Genomic DNA, 16,390 nt, shown 5'->3' with positions numbered 1-16,390 from the left:
CTGGCCAGAGTATCACGGGGAAGATACACCTAGCTGCTATTTCTGAATTCCTCTGTTTTGCAGCTGTTTCTCATGTGTGCAAACCCACCCTGGGGCCAAAATACTAAATCCAACAGCATCTCTGCAAACAAGGGCGCCGCAGGATAGTCCTTTGCAGAGCAGAGACATGTGTCCTATGATTCCTTTTACACTAGCTTCCACCTTTCTGGGCTGTTTGAACAATTGATTATTTTACACATGCAAAATCAGTAAACACCCATGATACTTTCACCTATCACCAGTTTGCTCCAAAAAGCCAGAATTTTAGCCAGCACTGCATGACACTGCTACTGCTGGATGCCTTGGGGATGCCAGTACCGAGGTCAGCTGCTGGGTGAAGATCAAGTGATTCTGCACAGTGTCCTGCAGACTAAACACCACGGCAATTATTTTTGCTTTGCTGGAGCAAGTGCTCCACCTAGCAAGGACCAGTTTGCCAGCCCAGCCTCCCTCCCATGGCCCAGAGCTTGCTGAAACAGTGGGAAGCAACAGCATTGGTGCCGGGGGGTGTCTGCTCCCCATGCACCATGCCACTGGAGCCAGGCTCTCTGTCCCTGTGTGGGTCAGTAAATGCTTGTTTCCCAGAAATCCCCCACTAATTAAGGGGAACGAGCCAGGAGGGCCCTAGCTGACCCGTTACTCACAGCTGGCCTGGTTATTTTAGGGCAAGTGAGGATAGGAAGCACAACTGAGCACCCAGCTCTGCCTGTTCTGTGTCGGCATCACACAGCGTGCGGGGACCTACGTATTGATGTATTTGCTATGGTTTCCTATCAGACTACAGTCATCAGGATTAAAAAAAAAAAAAAAGCCAGGACTTCTCAACCACCTGCCAGTGGGTTGTTGTCACTGAAACTAATGGGAAAGAGGAACTGGCCACTTTTGATGCTGTGATGGTTGGTGTCGATCACCATATACATCCATACGTCCTGCTGGAGTCCATCCAAGGTAAAAGCTGTTTATAGAGTACTGCTAGAAGCACATGTCTAGGAGCAGGGTTAGCAAGCTGCATATGTACCAGATGGGGAAGTTATTTGCAGAATAACACCAACCAAGCAGCTGTAAGGTGGGAAGCCGGGGAGATGGCTGACCTGTCCCCAGCCAGGGCTGCTGGTGCCTGGGACCCAGCCTATGGCCTGCTGGAAGGGCTGAACCCAAATCCTTCAGCCTGTCTTTGGCTGGAAGCAAATAGAGGTTCGCTATGAAGCTGGAAAGACACTGTCCTGCATGGTCTGGGGAAAAGCAGAGGAACAGCCCAAATGCTCAGCCAGCATCGTCCCCTTCCAATACCTTGGTGCTGCATCCAACGCCATAGGGCTACAGCTGGGCTACAGCAGCTGTACTTGGCTGTTGACACAAATGCTGCGTGACACGAGATAGATGATTCACCGCTATTGGATTATTCCTCCCTTATGCCTCACAAAACAAGACTTGGACCTTTGAAAATATATCACAGCTGTTTATGCTTGTGTTTCTGGTTTCATTGGTAAAGCCCAGAACTGACGATATTCCTGGAGACCGTGCAGCTGTTACTGGGAGCCAGTGCAGGAGGCAGGCGATGCAGACCCATGGTCCCTAGATGGGTTGCTATGCTGCTCACACGCTTCTCCAGAAAAGTCCACCTGTCTTGAAGGGGAGACTGCGAAAAGAGACCGCTGGAGCTTCTTCCCCACTTTCTCACCAGATAAATCCCTGCTGCAGCCCGTTGTTGGAGATGCCAGCAAAGTCCCACCCGGTGGGCAGGGCAGGGGGTGCCGCCCGGGTTTACTGCAAAAAGGCTGTTCATAATCCCAGCTTTTTTCCATGCATGTCCCTGCCATTTTGCAGCAGCAGTGCTGTGCAAGTCCTGTGCGTGGCGTTGGGAAACGGGGTGCTGGGAGATGGTTTCTGAGCTTGCAGTCTTTATCTGGGGGAGAGGAGGGCGGCGGGGGTGGGGGGTGATGTGTTTCTGACCTGGTCCCATCACCATGTGATGCTGCATTTTGCAGGAGAGTTGTCGGGGAGGAACACATGTTCCCAGCTCACCTCCTCTAGCTATCTTTAATGTCTGCCAAATAATGTGGCTCTTTTGCAATACTTAGCAAAGGCCGGCTCCCATTTCTGCTGTCTCAGCAGCAGCAAGGCAATGTTTCAATAGTTTTTACAGGCCATTTACATGCTTTCCTGAAAACTTACATTTACTGCATTCATTCTCTTCTTTACCGAAGCGATATCGTAGCTCATTTTTTTTCAAGGACGGATGTTTTTCCCGTGAACTGTCTAAGCTCAGGCAAAGGTTACTCTGTAACGCAGTGGTCCTGAAGCAAGCAATGAAACAGACCCCTGAGCTCAGCCCTGGCTTCACCCACATTTCCTCAGTCTCCTGACCCAATATATATAATCTGCCATGTCACCACCACCAAAGTCTGGGTCCCAGCACCCTGGGTTTTTATGCTGTACCCAAAGTTTTGCTGAATATTGCAGTTCAAGACTCCTGGAGCCCTGGACACTCCTTCCATCTCTTCTCTTTGCAGATATTGAGAAGTTTAAGGGCCAATATTCCCCAAGACCCCAGAGGGATTCGAAGGGAAGACCGTTTTGGCATTTAGTCTGGGGAATTTGGGGTTGGACATGGTGGTGGGTTCTTCCCAGCTGCCAAGGAGAAGGTGGACCTCTCCAGAGCAGACAGAACGGTCCCTGCCAGGCAGTCCCAGCAGTGCCTTCCCATTCACACTAAGGTCACCTCCTGGAGCTGACACTCTGTTTTGCAATGCTGTGATCTTTCAAAATGTCTTCAGGGAAAACAGATACAGCGGTGATGATCAGAATTATTGTAAAATACAGAGCATGAAAATGCTGGGGTTTGTGTCCTGCAGACCAACACCACTTCAGGCCACACTTTCTCTTTAGATAAGAGGAAAATATTTTTATTATGGATTTGCTATCACAAATTTTGTTGTGTTTTGCAATCAACATGACACAAGCAAGCGTACTGTGGCCCAGTCCCACACTACAGGTATTTCTGAGCATAGGGGATGGAGGAGTTGATCCCTAGGAAGATAGAACAGGAGAGTATCCTTGTCTCCAGTCCTGACTAACCCATTATTTACTTGCTGGACACTAATCCTTCCAGACAAAAAAGGTTTTGTTGTTGTTCTTGTATTGTCAGATCAATTACATATTTTGCAACCTGAACAAAATCATGGGAGTCCTTCCCCAAGGGTGAGGACTGGGCTGTCAGAAGGAAGCACTGGAGAGCTGCTATTGCTTTAGAAAAGGCAGATATGGGGTGGCTGGTCTTAGGATTTGCCTGTCCCAGGTCTGATTCAGATCAAGATATTCATTAGAAGCAGCTATTGCCAGGTTATTCCACATGTCACTGCTCCTGTTCCCAGAACCATGTTGTACGGATTAAACAGGAGGCCTCAGGCTCTTTTCTTTCCACCCCTCCTTCCAGTCAGAGGGGACAAAAGGGGCAGAGCTTGGCTCACAAGCTCCCCCAGCAGCATCACATCTCCTTGCTGCACCTCTCAGTGCTGTTGTTTCTCCTCCTGCCACCCACCCTCTCAAGCCATCAGTCCATTTGCTTAGTTGCAGTCTGACTGCCTCAGTCACGGTGGTCCGACCTCTCCCAACCCTGATCTCATCAGCTGGGTGAAGCTCTCAGAGAAATACACTGACCCCTGCAGCACAATTTCCTCATAAAAAATAATTTCCAGAATATAAATAGGAAACACCAGCCACGGGGGCTAATCTTCAGTGGTGCTGAGCAGCCCCAAGGCCCCAGGACCACCTGTGAGTGCTCAGCAGCTTCTCAGACCAATTAGCAAGCCAAGACATGAGCCAGTCAGAGCTCCTCTATCAACTTAATCTGGAAAGTTCCCATTTAAACTTATGGAGACGTGGTGCTGCAAAATCTCCTCAGTTATCTCCAAATGTTAGCTAACAGCTTGTCTTTGCTGTGGAGATAAGAGAAAACTTGACAGCCACTCCAAAAGCAAGCATGAAGTTGGGTGGGAGGTTTTTAAAACAGGTGAAGGAAACAAGGTGGTAAAGGTCAGTCAGAACTGGTTTTGGAGGAGAAGATGGGTCAGATGTTCCTGAGGTCCCTCCCCATCTTGTCTCCTAGGGTCTGGTGAAGCCATCAGAGATGAGAGAAGATCTGCCAGCTGATGTGAGCTAACATGTTGTCATAGTGCCTGTGCTGGCTCCTCAGCGAGGTACTTCTGAGTGGTCCAAGAGGCTTGCTTTGCATAGTGTCGGGAATTTTGTCCTCTTAAAAAAAACCTATTTCTGGGAATAAATGCACCAAAGTGCTCCTAGGTGGGAGGCTGGGGTGGTGCAGGAGCACATCTCTGCCTGAATTAGGAGTGTTGCTGTGTCCCCGTGCTGGGGGATGGGAATGTCGGCCACGGGCACACCTCTGCTGGAGATGCTCTTGGAAAGGCAGCAGGAATTGAAGGCATTCAAACTGCCTGGCCTGGGTGCTTGGTCAATATTTAGAGAAAGGTGTCGGCCACGCTGACTGAATTTTTGAAAACACTTGAAGGCTGATGGATGACTTCACCTGGTGGTGGTGGTGGTAGGAAGGCGCCTTCTGGTCGGGCTGTGCATGTCTTAACCCTGTGCTCTCTAGACAGCCCTTTCTTATGATTATTTGCTTACAAGTTACCTTAACTTAACTCCCATTTGCTCTGACAGTCTCTTCAGTAGTTATGTTTTATTTTACCTGTGAAATGATGGAGATGGACTCCTTGATGCTGAGGTGAGAAGAGCTGAGGAGGGTCTAAAGCCCTTCCTACTGCTGCATGTTATTTGGGTGCATCTCCCATGGTACTTGGGGAGTATATGCATTCATCTGCTTTGAGTCCTGGTACAAAGACATGGCGAGCAAGGGAGGGTGTCTGTGTCCATCAGGGTTGTTCTTGTGAAGATTTTTAAGCAGCTGTCTGGGGAAGTTCTTAAATGTACATTTTAAAACCTCCAAACCCAAGAAGTTAAAAAGTGCAGTTCTCCAAGCTTTATTAACACAATAGGTTTAACAAGGGCAGCAGCTTCTTCTTGATGAATTCCACAGGTTACATGCCTGGGAAACATGGTGACTTATTATTAAATCAGGTTAAACTTTGCCAACTACGTTGAAGTAAAACACTTCTGCTCTCCACGCAGAGACCTCCTTGCCTAGCAAGCAAATCCCTCTCTTCTAGTAGCTGCTACAGGCCCCATCTGCTCCTGCATATCCTTTGGATCTCCTTAACAGTGATGTCTCTTGAGAAGTTTCAGGAAGAGTTCAAAATATTGAACATACCTAGCTCTGATTAAAAAGAAGTGTAAGTGTCCTGCCAGTGTTTGTCACTGCCAGTGTCCTCTATGTGCTGGAAATAGTAAAGTAAATAGGGAAACAGTCCCTGCTGCTTGGGGTAGAGGTTTTGCCTTATTCTTTTTTAAGCAGGAAATTGCCTTTTGGCCTTGGGACCAAAGCATAAGCAATTTTTTTCAGGGCCAAAATCCAGGCTTTAAGAAATGGAGGTGGGGAAATACTTTTTTCTGCCAGCAGCTGCTTGCAGCCTCTGTTCACCTCATGGATCGCAGTATCCCACAGCCTCATGGGAAGCAGTGGGAGGCAACAGCCACCTTTGGGGCAGCCTCACCTCCATGTGCAGTAAAGAAATGGTGATTAAAGCCTTCTGGTCAGTAAGGGGAGGCAGTGATAATATTGGAGAGGGGAAAATTAAGTGTTTCCCTGATGAGCCCAGACCCCACATCCCGTCAGCTCCTGAGTGTGTGTGGCAGCAGCGGCTGCTTGATGGTGAGGACCCTGCTTTGCTTAGAGACTGGCTTAACAAGAAACTCCACTTTTTCTTCTTCTTCTTGTCCCCCTTCACCATGACACACACCAAAAGCTGCTGACACAAGGGTAGAAAACAGCAAAGCAGGCTGTGCTGAGACTTGTCTGTACATAGATTTGCCCCTCCTTGGCATTATTTTAAACAGAGATGATGAAACTGGTGCCGGAGTTTTTCAGAGAAGGTGCCTTTCCCATCTGATTAAGGTTAAATGCATATATCAAGTTTCTCCTTCCCTCTACTTTAAGGATTAAAAGCCCATTGCAGAGCCCAGGCTTGCACCAGTGCCAGGAAGCTTTGGTCCTCAAGGGGAGAAGGGGCTCACCAGCGGGGGCAGGTGTGTGAACGTCCCATTCCCAGTTCTTGTCCTGAGCCACCACCAGTTCTTTACTGCTCCTGGCCCTCTCTGTGGTCCCCCATGACTGATACACCCCCAGCATCTAACAGGTCTTGTGCCCCAGCATGTGAGGACGTGGACAAACCCAGCTGTTTGGTGTCCCAGGCTGGGTAGAGGGAAGGTGGTAAAACAGTTCCCCAAATTACATGCCCTGACTTGGCCTCACTCCATCCCTTGGTGAAAGCCCATTTTCCCCAGCAGTTTGTGTGTGCGATGATGATGGCAGCATCCCCCTACCCTCCCCAACTGGGTGGCGGCAGAACCCACTTGCTCAGAAATGGGGACAGGGCCTCTGTGGCCATGTCTTCTCCTGTCTTCGCAACGACAGAAATTCAGGGGGACTGGTCCAAAGGTACCAAAGGATGCTCTGCTTGAACACCAGGCCATGAAGAATTTTTCCAGCCCTGAGAACATATGAAAAAGCTCCACTAATGTGTTGTCTATTCTATTTTCTTCTCTGCTCCTCACAGACTGTTCCTGGAGAGAAGCTGGAGAGATGTGTCCCAGGATGCCATCCCCACCATGCCAGCAGCAGAGGTAAGTAAAGCAACCAGAATTTCTCTGTGTGTTTCCAAAGACTTTTCTGTGCCCTAGGCATGCATGTGCACGTGCATAATTAACAGTAATTACCTCCCTGCTATCACATTGTTCATCTCCACTAATACTTTGCTCTACATGCCTGGTCCAGACACCGAAGGGGTATTTGTGGAGGGGAACACCACAGGCCTGAGGCAGATCACAGGAAAGTGAGTTTTAATCCCAGGGCACTGAGGCTTTGGACGTGTTTCTAACCTAGACTCTCGTCCCGCACCTCCAGACTGGATTCCTCATCAGGGATGGTCAGAGCCACCACTGCTGTAAGCAGCTGCAGCAAAGGTATCTGGCCCCATTTCTATGCCAGTAGCTCATCTATGCCAAAATACAACTTGTTCTTTTAGAAAGCTTCCCTGAACTGCCCTCCTAAAAGCACTAACATCACTCCTGGGAAGCTGCCACAGTGTGCCTCTAAGTGCGAGTCGCTTGGATCCCTGCTGGGAAACTCACAAAAGCAGGAGCACATAAAGAACAAAATATTTGCCTTTGTGGACTCCCTACTCTTTTTTGTTGAGTGCTGGCAAGAAGCTTTGCAGGTGCAAGGTCTTGTGCGTCTGGAGAAGGGTCTAGTGGGAGTGTGAGCTGGGAGACGTAGCCTGTGCAAACTCCAACAGCGTCAAAGATGTGCAAGGCTTGTTGCCCATTTGCCTTGGTAACCATGTCCCATTGGCCTGGGAGAGCAAAATCTGAATGTTCCTTCGTGCTGCTGACAGTGGTCTGAAACCTGAACTCGAATGAGTTTGGTTTCACAGGCTCCAGCCCCTGCAAGCACATCGGTCTCAGCCACCACTTGCCAAGGTGTGCCGGAGCGTGGCTGGCACAGCTGGCCCCAGACTGGGCATGTACTCTGGAGGCAAGAGTACCCCAGGAGCCAGGCACTGGGCAGAAACAGCAAGAGATCCTGGGGTAGGGAAGTCTGAGAACGCTGATGTCTCTTTGTGGGTGCTGCAGATGGGTGGCAACACTCCTGGCAGTGCCCCAGCACAGGGGCGGAGTCCTGTCCCTCCACAAACCAAACATGTTTTGTTCAAGTGCCTGGGTCCACCACAAAGCTCAGCAGACTTTTCCTATGGCTAATTACCTTCCTTATTTATCAATGTGCATCTCATTTCCACTTCTAGTTTCAACTCCCAGCTATGGGCCCATCTCGTGCTTTTGCAGATCTGAACACAGGCTCTGAGCAGATGTCTCTGTTGGATGGAGCTGCTTTATTTACCACCCTCTGTTCTGCAGACCTCGGATGGGTTTTTTTCTTCCCCTCCCCTGCAGCCTTCTTGGTTACTCAAACTGCTTAAAGAGCTGATATCAAATCTGGGCCCATCACTCCAGGACTGCCTTTGTCAGTGTCAAGGTGATGCCTTGATGGGGCCGGCAGCTTTCACCATGTCCCCTGCGCTCACACTGCAGAGCCTCAGTTTGCTATCTGCTGTCATCCCCATGACACAAATATCACTATGTCTCTTTCTAAATGCTGTTTTTTTCCTAAAGACCCAGTCCTCTATCAACTGTCTGGCCATGGCTTCTGTGTCCAGCTGTATCCATTTGCAAAGATTTCATACTTTCTCACCAGTCACCCCTAAATATATTGAGTAGCTGGAGGCAAAGCCCTGTCCAAAGCCTGCCTTGTTCCCTTTATTTCAATTATCATTTGCTCCTGGAAAATACCTGAATGGGTGCTAATGCTATGTCCTGCATTGATATTTCAGCCAACATTTCCACTTTATTTGTGCTTAGGACCTTAGTGCACTGGTATTTGTGGCCATTTTACACTCTCCCAATTTGCATGAGGAGCCTCCTGCCTGCCACCGGTAGCTGTACGTGTGGCCAGTGGCATGATGCAGCCTTCATGTCCCGTGAGCAGTGACCACAAAACCAGCTCTCTTTTTTTGGAATGTGCCCTGGGTGCAAAGTCCTACCAAAACCCTGCTGTCTGTCAGCTGCTTCAGCTTCCTTTCGAAAAGCAGCCATGAGGCAAGTGAAAACATCCCACAGCTGGAGCTGCCCCTGCACACACGTGTCCTCCTTGCATGACCGTGGGACACATCTGGACCACTCCAGTCTCTCCCACGCACTCAAGCTCCTTTAGGGATCATCAGCCGGACTGTCTGGCTCACCCAGCACGACAGCAGAAGAGTCCAGTCCAGCCACTCCTCCCATGATAACCCTGGTTGTGCAACCACCGCGGGAGTGGGGTGGCCGTGCCGGAGCGGGGAGAGCCACCCGCCCTCCCCTGCCTCTGCCAAAACGCTGCGTCTCGCCTATAAATCGGGAGCAAGAGGGGCTCTCCCCACAGCGGCAGCAAGACAGAGGAGCACAGGCAGCCAAGGCTGGGAGGTAAGTGTCCCCGGGGGACTGCAAAGCCTTTCCGTCCCTCCCTGCCCCACGCAAGCACCCCACGGCTTGAGACTTCGGAGGTTAGTTGCTACGAATACTTGCAGGGACAGTATGGAAACTGTGGCAGAAACAGGCATGGGGTAGCAGAGACAGTGGTTCCTGGATGTTATTTCTAGCTTTTCTGCAAAAGGCTAGGGAATTAAATAGCATACGTAGCTTGGAGATGTTTGTGATATAAGTTAACTCCTGCCATGCAAACCCCACCCACCTACCACCCCCAAACAACTAATGATGAGCAGCTTAAGCTAGTGCTTTCTTCATTTAAAAAGGAAAAAGTCCAGTTTTCATTCCAACCTTGGAAAGCAGAGTATTCACTAGGTGCTGCCTTCCTACTGAAAGCTGAATTGTTCATGGAGAATTTGGTGATTTTTAGAAAATACTGTGTCCAACCCCATTTTTCTACAGAAGATTTTTTTTTTTTTTTGGTCTGACAAATACACCATCCTCTGTGTCCAGTGGAAGCTGAAAGTGCTTCTTGGGGCAGAGGAGCTGGTGCCACCGAGCTGTAGTGCCATTCCAGTACGCCGGGTTAATAATTCAGTCAAGCAGAGTGCTCCCTGTTGGCACTGGGATTAAACCAGGGATTGCAGCAGCACCCCCAGGGCACCTGCGTGGTGGTCCCTGCTCTGGCAATGTCCAGCCTGAGCCACGGTGCCTGGTCATCATCCCTTCTTTCATTGCCTGGCACTATCAAGAAGGGTTCGGGTCCATCATCCTCACTGCAACCCTGGGAGCCTTGTAGGGCTGGACGTCAACCCAGGGGGCTGCTGCCTTTTGAGCCCTGGGCTGGAGCCATTTGCAGCCCTGCAACAGCCTGTCAATCCAGCCCAGACCTCCCCAGCAGGGCAGATTTGGGAGACAGACACAAAAACTTCCCTAAAGCTAAGGTCTGCTACACCTGCAGCCCCTCTGTCGGCCTCGGTGGCCGTGTCAAAGTCAGCGGCATCTTCCCCAGGACCCAGTCAGTGATGCAGAGACTGGATAGTCCTGGTGCACATTTTGTTTTCTTTTCTGAGAAAGGCAGGGACAGATCTCCAAAGATAAAATACAAATATTTGCAAGACTGATAAGGAGGGATATTTTAAACACGGTTTGTAAATAAAAATTGGCAGTGAGTTGTGGCTTAACTATATACTTTTAAAGCGAGTTTCCAGGGCAACTGCAGGGTTTTGGAAGCAGTCTGGCGAGCACACTGTAAAAGTGGATGGATTTATTAAAAAAAAAAAAAGAAAAAAGAGAAAAAAGAAGATTTAAAGACATTTAATCTAACTTGTAAATGAAAAGCCCAGAATGCTGGTAAAAGGGAGTGAAGGTTTGGGGGTGGCATATATAGAAATCCCCTATAGAGGGTATGCTGACAGCTGCTCCCTGAGAGGGTGGTGACCCTCTGTGGGGTTTCTCCCAGGTTAAGCCCTGATCGCAGCCTGGGATCCCGGCGGAGACGGTGGAGATGAGAGTGGCGGTGGTGGGCGCAGGCGTCAGCGGGCTGACAGCCACCAAGTGCTGCCTGGAAGAGGGGCTGGAGCCCACCTGCTTTGAGCAGAGCCGGGACATCGGGGGGCTCTGGCGCTACACGGTGAGCCGGCGGTGCCTGTTGTCCTTCCCACGGGAGCTGCAGCTTTTCAGGCTGGGGAGCGGGTTGAGCTGGGCTCCAGCGGGTGGGGATGGGGTGCGAGAACTTGCTGGGTGCTGACCTCTCCCGGCTGCGCTCCCTGAGAGCAGGGGAAGGGGAGTGGGGGAACAGTCGCCACTGTGGGGCACAGGGCTGATGCACCCTGGGGTGCCGTGCCAGGAACACATCGAGGCCGGCCGGCCAAGCCTCTACCCATCAGTCATCAGCAACACTTCAAAGGAGATGTCAGCGTTCTCCGACTTCCCCTACCCCGAGGACTTCCCGGTGTTTCTGCCCCATGCTCAGCTCCTGGACTACCTGCGGTCCTATGCCGAGCGCTTCGGTCTCCGGGAGCACATCAAATTTGGGGTGAGTGATGGGTGCCCCGGCACTGCCCCGCTCCCCGCACATACCAGGTGCCAGTGGTGACTCCGCTTTGCTTCCACGTTTCAGACCACTGTTGTCAGCATCCAGAAATGCCCCGACTTTGCCACCACAGGCCAGTGGGACATGGTCACAGAGGTGGACGGGAAGCAGACATCGCACATCTTTGATGCCGTTATGGTTTGCAGCGGCAATTTCTCCGAGCCATCCCTCCCCCTGCACTGTTTTCCCGGTATGGTACACAGCTGCCTGCAGCTACCTGCTTCCAGATGCTGAGGGAAAAAGGGTTAGGGGTTCATCAGGGAAAATGCTTCCTTCCTTTTCTTGCTCCTGCTTTTCAAACCTCCTAGCATGAACAGCAATACATCCTCGTGCTTCAGAAGCTTTGTCTTTGCAGGCACTGGTCACTTCAGAGCAAACTTCCAAGGTAGGATGGTTTAGCCTCCGTGAAACTGTCCACACAGTATGCGAGATGGGAAAAAGCGCTCTCAGTGAAGCTCCATCATCTTTGACAGGGCTGTATTCATAACTGCTGTGATAAATGTCTCCAGCTGTCAGCATAGAGAGGGTTGCCTTACCATCAGCATTATCAAGTGCTTCTGAAGCCATTTGCAGGGCAGGAGAAGAGGTTTACTGGCTTTCCTGAACCTTGCAGCCCCATCTCATAAAGGCTGAATCCCAAGACTGCATCAGCACAGCTCTTGCACATCACTATTTTCCAAGTCCCGCCCAGCACATGTATCCCTGCTTGCCGCCGTGCAGGGATGAGTGAGACCCCATTTTGGAGAGGAAGCACCAGTTCCATGTGCGTGGGATGGAGGGCTGGATCTCCCCGAGTCTGTGGTGTCCAGCAATTGTACTTCCTTGCTCTTGCCATCTGGATTGTTTCTACACCAGTTGTCCCAAAAAAACCCACATATGCTCAATTAAAAGCTTTGTTTCTTTTTCCCCAAGGTATCGAGAGGTTTCGAGGCCAGTACTTTCACAGCCGGCAGTACAAGCATCCTGACGTGTTTCAGGGGAAGCGTGTCCTCGTGGTCGGCATGGGCAATTCGGGAGTGGACATAGCGGTGGAGGCCAGCCGTGTAGCTGCGAAGGTACCACCACCCAGCCACACTAGGGGCATGGGGAGGGTGATGCTGGGGGGGGCAATATCTCAGTTTGCCATCACTGCAGGGAGAACAAGCTGGGTTTACCCTGCATGGTGTCCAAACAGTATTTCTGAAGCTGTATTTCTTGATCAAAAACCTATCCTGAAAGAAAGTTGGTTGTTCTCTTCTCTCCTTTTTCACCTCCATTGCCAGCTGCCAGGAGGTCTTAAAAATGTTGTTGCTGCTTTTTCATTGCACAGCTGTCTGCGCCGTGCCCCTCTGGGGTTACTTTATAAAGGGAAAGCAGCAAATTCATCAGACGAATCATTGATTCTTGGCTCTCTCCCAGGTGACCATTTGCACCAGCCGAGGCGCCTGGGTGCTCAGCCGCGTGTTTGACCACGGCTACCCATGGGACATGGTTTTCAACACTCGACTTATGAGCTTGATCAGAAACAGCCTCCCCGGACCCCTCTCACAGGGATTGATTAACTACAGGGTGAACCAGTGGTTCAATCATGAAAACTATGGCCTTCAACCAGAGAAGAGGTACTTCTTGGTGGCTCCCATCCCATGTGGTATCACAGGGCTTGTGCTGCAGGCAGGGGGGAGATCTCCAGCAACCAACATCAACCAATGCAGCAAACAGCACCCAGACCAGGGTGATCTCCAGCGGGGAGTTTGTAGCCCAGCAGGAGAAGATAAGCTGTAGCCTCCTGTCCTGGTGATGTGAGATGGAGCACACTGGAAAAGCCCAGGAAGGACCAGAGGGGTTTTCCTCATGAGGGTCCTTGGTAAAAGAGGCGGAGGGAGGCTTAAAGCATGGATCAGCTCTGAAAAGAGATGGTTTAAAGAGTAATTGAATGAATGGAGGAAGAAGGCAGGAGATGTCCATGAGTCACTCAGGCTGTGGGACTGGATGACATTGCTGCAAGGGTCAAACATGTCAGTATTTGGAGAGGGGGGGCAGGTAGGGCTGTTTGCTCAGAGCAAATAACACCAGGAGGTTGTGGTGATGGAGGGCCCGGGGGGAGGAGGAGCAGGGGCACCGGCAGGGCTTGTTCATGGTCTCCAACACCCAGAGCCCCTCGGCTGTCCACAGCTGCCTGGTGCGTGAGCCCGTGCTGAACGATGACCTTCCAAGCTACATCCTGACGGGGAGGATCACCATAAAGCCAGGAGTGAAGGAGTTCAAGGACAGCTCGGTTGTCTTCCACAATTGCCCTGAGGAGGAGCCCATCGATATCATCGTCTTCTGCACGGGCTACAACGTCTCCTTCCCGTTCCTAGAAGAAGCAGTCATCAAGGTGGAAAACAAGCACGCGTCCCTCTACAAATACGTGTTCCCAACCCACCTGCAGAAGCCCACCCTGGCCGTCCTTGGGCTGATCAAGCCGTTAGGAGCCATCATGCCTGTGACAGAGATGCAAGCACGCTGGGTGACCCGTGTCTTCAAAGGTAGGAGAGCTAACATGAGCTCTCCCATGTATCAAAGCACAGCTCAAACTGGACACGTCTTGTCCCCTCCATGCACCAAGAGGGGTTTCAGTCCTTGGGGACTCCAAAGCTCACTTCAAAGTGGACAAGGGAGCATTTCTAGGGCTCAGACTTCCCAAGTTATTTCACTTCAGCTGAGCTACAGCAACATGAGTGCGTGACTGGTCCAAGCTACATGCAAGTTAATAACATCTACCTTAAATCGCTTTTTTTTGCCCTTTAAGCTGATGCTTTTAAGCTAATGCTTTGTACCCAGCCTGCTGCAAGCTGAGTGCATGCACTCTGTTCCTTACTGTGACTCAGCTGATGTGCAGTCCTGCACCTGAGGCTGCAAACCATGGTCTAAACTAGGTTGTTCATGACAGTATTTTCTCTCTAAAATATTTTAGAAGTCAGAGCACAGAGATGGATATGTAAACCTGGATGCACAGATAAGAGTTGTCTTTAAGATAACTGTGGTGGATCCATCCTGGCAGAATTTACTGCTTTTCAAGGGACATGGTGGTTTGTCCACCATGACGACCAGAGGAAAAGAGTCTCATTGCCCTACAAGAGGAATTATTTGTAATTATTGAGGTGAGGAAGGAAGCCTACTGGTGGTTTTTTGGGTTGTCTGGGTTTTTTAAAATCAAAATAATAATAATAACCTCCCACTGGGCTGGTGTGGAGGGCTGCATCAGGGCTCCTCCACAGAACCAGGGGAACTCTGGTGTTTCTCTTTGGGATGGTGCTCTCTGGGGCTTTGCACGGCCCATCTCACCGTACATTATCTGCCTGTGCCCCAACAGCACAAATCTGTAAGAGCAGGAAAAAGTGCAGGTGAATTTGTACCACCATGGAGGGCTGGTCTTTGGCAAATTGCCACTGCTGAGCTAAATCCAGCGATAAGGCTTTCCTGCCCTCCTGGGGAAGCGCTTCCCACGCTTTGCTGAATGAGTTCCCAAGTCCCCTCAGGAGTTAAACTCTGCAGGACGCTCTCCTCTTTTCTAGGCTTGTGTCGGTTGCCTCCTCAGTCTGTCATGGAGAAGGAAGTAAATGAGAAGAAGAAAAACCAAGTACGAAGGTAAGCCACTCCCTGGAGCCCCAAAGGTTTTCAGTGGATTGAAAAGCCCCTGGAGTTTGAGGAGCAGCAACACAGCTCACACTCTGCGACTGCTCCCTGCATTTATAGCAGAGGCGAGGGGGTGATGCCCAGATCCAGCCACCCCCTTATTCTTTTGCACTGAGCCAATGCAACCTTTTATTTGATGCTGATATTTTGCCTGTTCATGTCAGGAAGAAATTCAGGGTAGTTGAGACTAAAGCTTGCTTGGGAGTTGGGGAAGTGTGCCAGGGTCCCCAGGGACTGAGAGATAAAATGGCAGAGAAATTAATGGTAATAAATGCAAAGCAATTCAGCAGGGGGGAAGAAAAGCCAACCCAATGTGTACATACAAATTGTCTCACCTCTCAGCACGGGGATCTGAATCACTGTGAATAGATGTCTCAGCACATCAGCACATAGTTCATGGGCAGGCAAAAGGTCAAATCAGAGTCTAAGAATTATTAGGAAATGAATCAGATAAAACCAGGAAACTAGGCAATATATTAATCCATGGTTCATCTAGATTGCTGTAGTAGAAAAGCTATAGAGGGGTGAAATACAGGATTGCACAGAACAGTTGCTGTACAATACAAGGTTAAACAGCATAGGTGGGACATGAAGTGGTGAATTCTGCAGGAAGGGTGAACTGGAACAATTCTTCAATTCACCACACATTTTTGCAATACTCAGTTGAAATGAATGTGAGGGAAACTAAAGTGTGCCACCTTTCTCATTCTGACTCCTCTGCAGAGAGCAAAGGGAAACTAGTTGAAAAAAAAACCCAACCAAACAAAACTGGTTTGACAAAGTCTTTTAGAAAAGGTCCATCAAAGTGAAGAGAGGGGGTCCGGATACAACCTGTGGGTGATGAAGTGAAGGAACAACTGATGCATGTGAGAGAGGTGTGTACCAGAGCCAGCATCACTTAACACATGCTGTGTCATGGGCAGGATCTGGGCCTGGGCAGACCCTGGTTTGCACTGCACGTACACCCAGTCCTTTCCTAAGAAGAACCCAGTTGCATCCGGATGCAATAACAATGCGGATGCAGAGGATCTGACCTCCAGTTCCTCTCAGCCCCACTGACACCAATCCTTCTCCCACCTCTTTTTCTTCTCCAATTCATTAAGGTTTGGTCTGTCCTTTGACGAAGTCCTCAAAACCGATTGCCTGGTCTACATGGACAAGCTCGCCTCCTTCATTGGTGCTAAGCCCAGCGTGCTGGGGCTGCTCTGCAGAGACCCCTGGCTGGCCCTTACCATTTTCTTCGGCCCCTGCACCCCCTACCAGTACCGACTGGGGGGCCCCGGGCGCTGGGAGGGGGCACGCCAGGCCATCCTCACCCAGTGGGACCGGACCCTGAAGCCCACGAGAACACGAGTCCCTGCCGGCTCCTCCAGCCCCTGCCCTTCTCTCCTGACTGTGGTGGGGTTTCTCCTGCTCCTGGCTGCTGTGGTTTTTTGTTTCCGGTAG

The 16,390-nt window shown here is 50.4% G+C and overlaps 1 protein-coding gene across 1 annotated transcript; it reads left to right on the top strand.

Moving 5' to 3' along the window:
- The first annotated feature begins 10,699 nt into the window (after nt 1-10,699).
- On the top strand, nt 10,700-16,390 carry LOC104840886 (dimethylaniline monooxygenase [N-oxide-forming] 1-like). The gene is made up of 8 exons (XM_010582179.1): nt 10,700-10,825; nt 11,042-11,230; nt 11,315-11,477; nt 12,200-12,342; nt 12,686-12,885; nt 13,439-13,794; nt 14,824-14,896; nt 16,048-16,390. The coding sequence occupies exons 1-8, from the start codon at nt 10,700-10,702 to the stop codon at nt 16,388-16,390; spliced, it is 1,593 nt and encodes a 530-aa protein (XP_010580481.1).

This window comes from Haliaeetus leucocephalus, unplaced genomic scaffold, assembly GCF_000737465.1.
Source record: "Haliaeetus leucocephalus isolate CR32 unplaced genomic scaffold, Haliaeetus_leucocephalus-4.0 Scaffold76, whole genome shotgun sequence".
Classification (NCBI taxonomy): domain Eukaryota; kingdom Metazoa; phylum Chordata; class Aves; order Accipitriformes; family Accipitridae; genus Haliaeetus; species Haliaeetus leucocephalus.
The sequence above is the reverse complement of the archived record's forward strand: the minus strand, read 5'-3'. Positions and strand labels throughout refer to the sequence as shown.

Bases quoted from the DNA above. Each gene is read 5' to 3' on its own strand.
- LOC104840886 (XM_010582179.1), top strand. From the start codon at position 10,700: ATGAGAGTGGCGGTGGTGGGCGCAGGCGTCAGCGGGCTGACAGCCACC. The intron at 10,826-11,041 runs GTGAGCCGGCGG...GTGCCGTGCCAG, and splicing joins GGGGGCTCTGGCGCTACACG to GAACACATCGAGGCCGGCCG. The intron at 11,231-11,314 runs GTGAGTGATGGG...TCCACGTTTCAG, and splicing joins GGGAGCACATCAAATTTGGG to ACCACTGTTGTCAGCATCCA.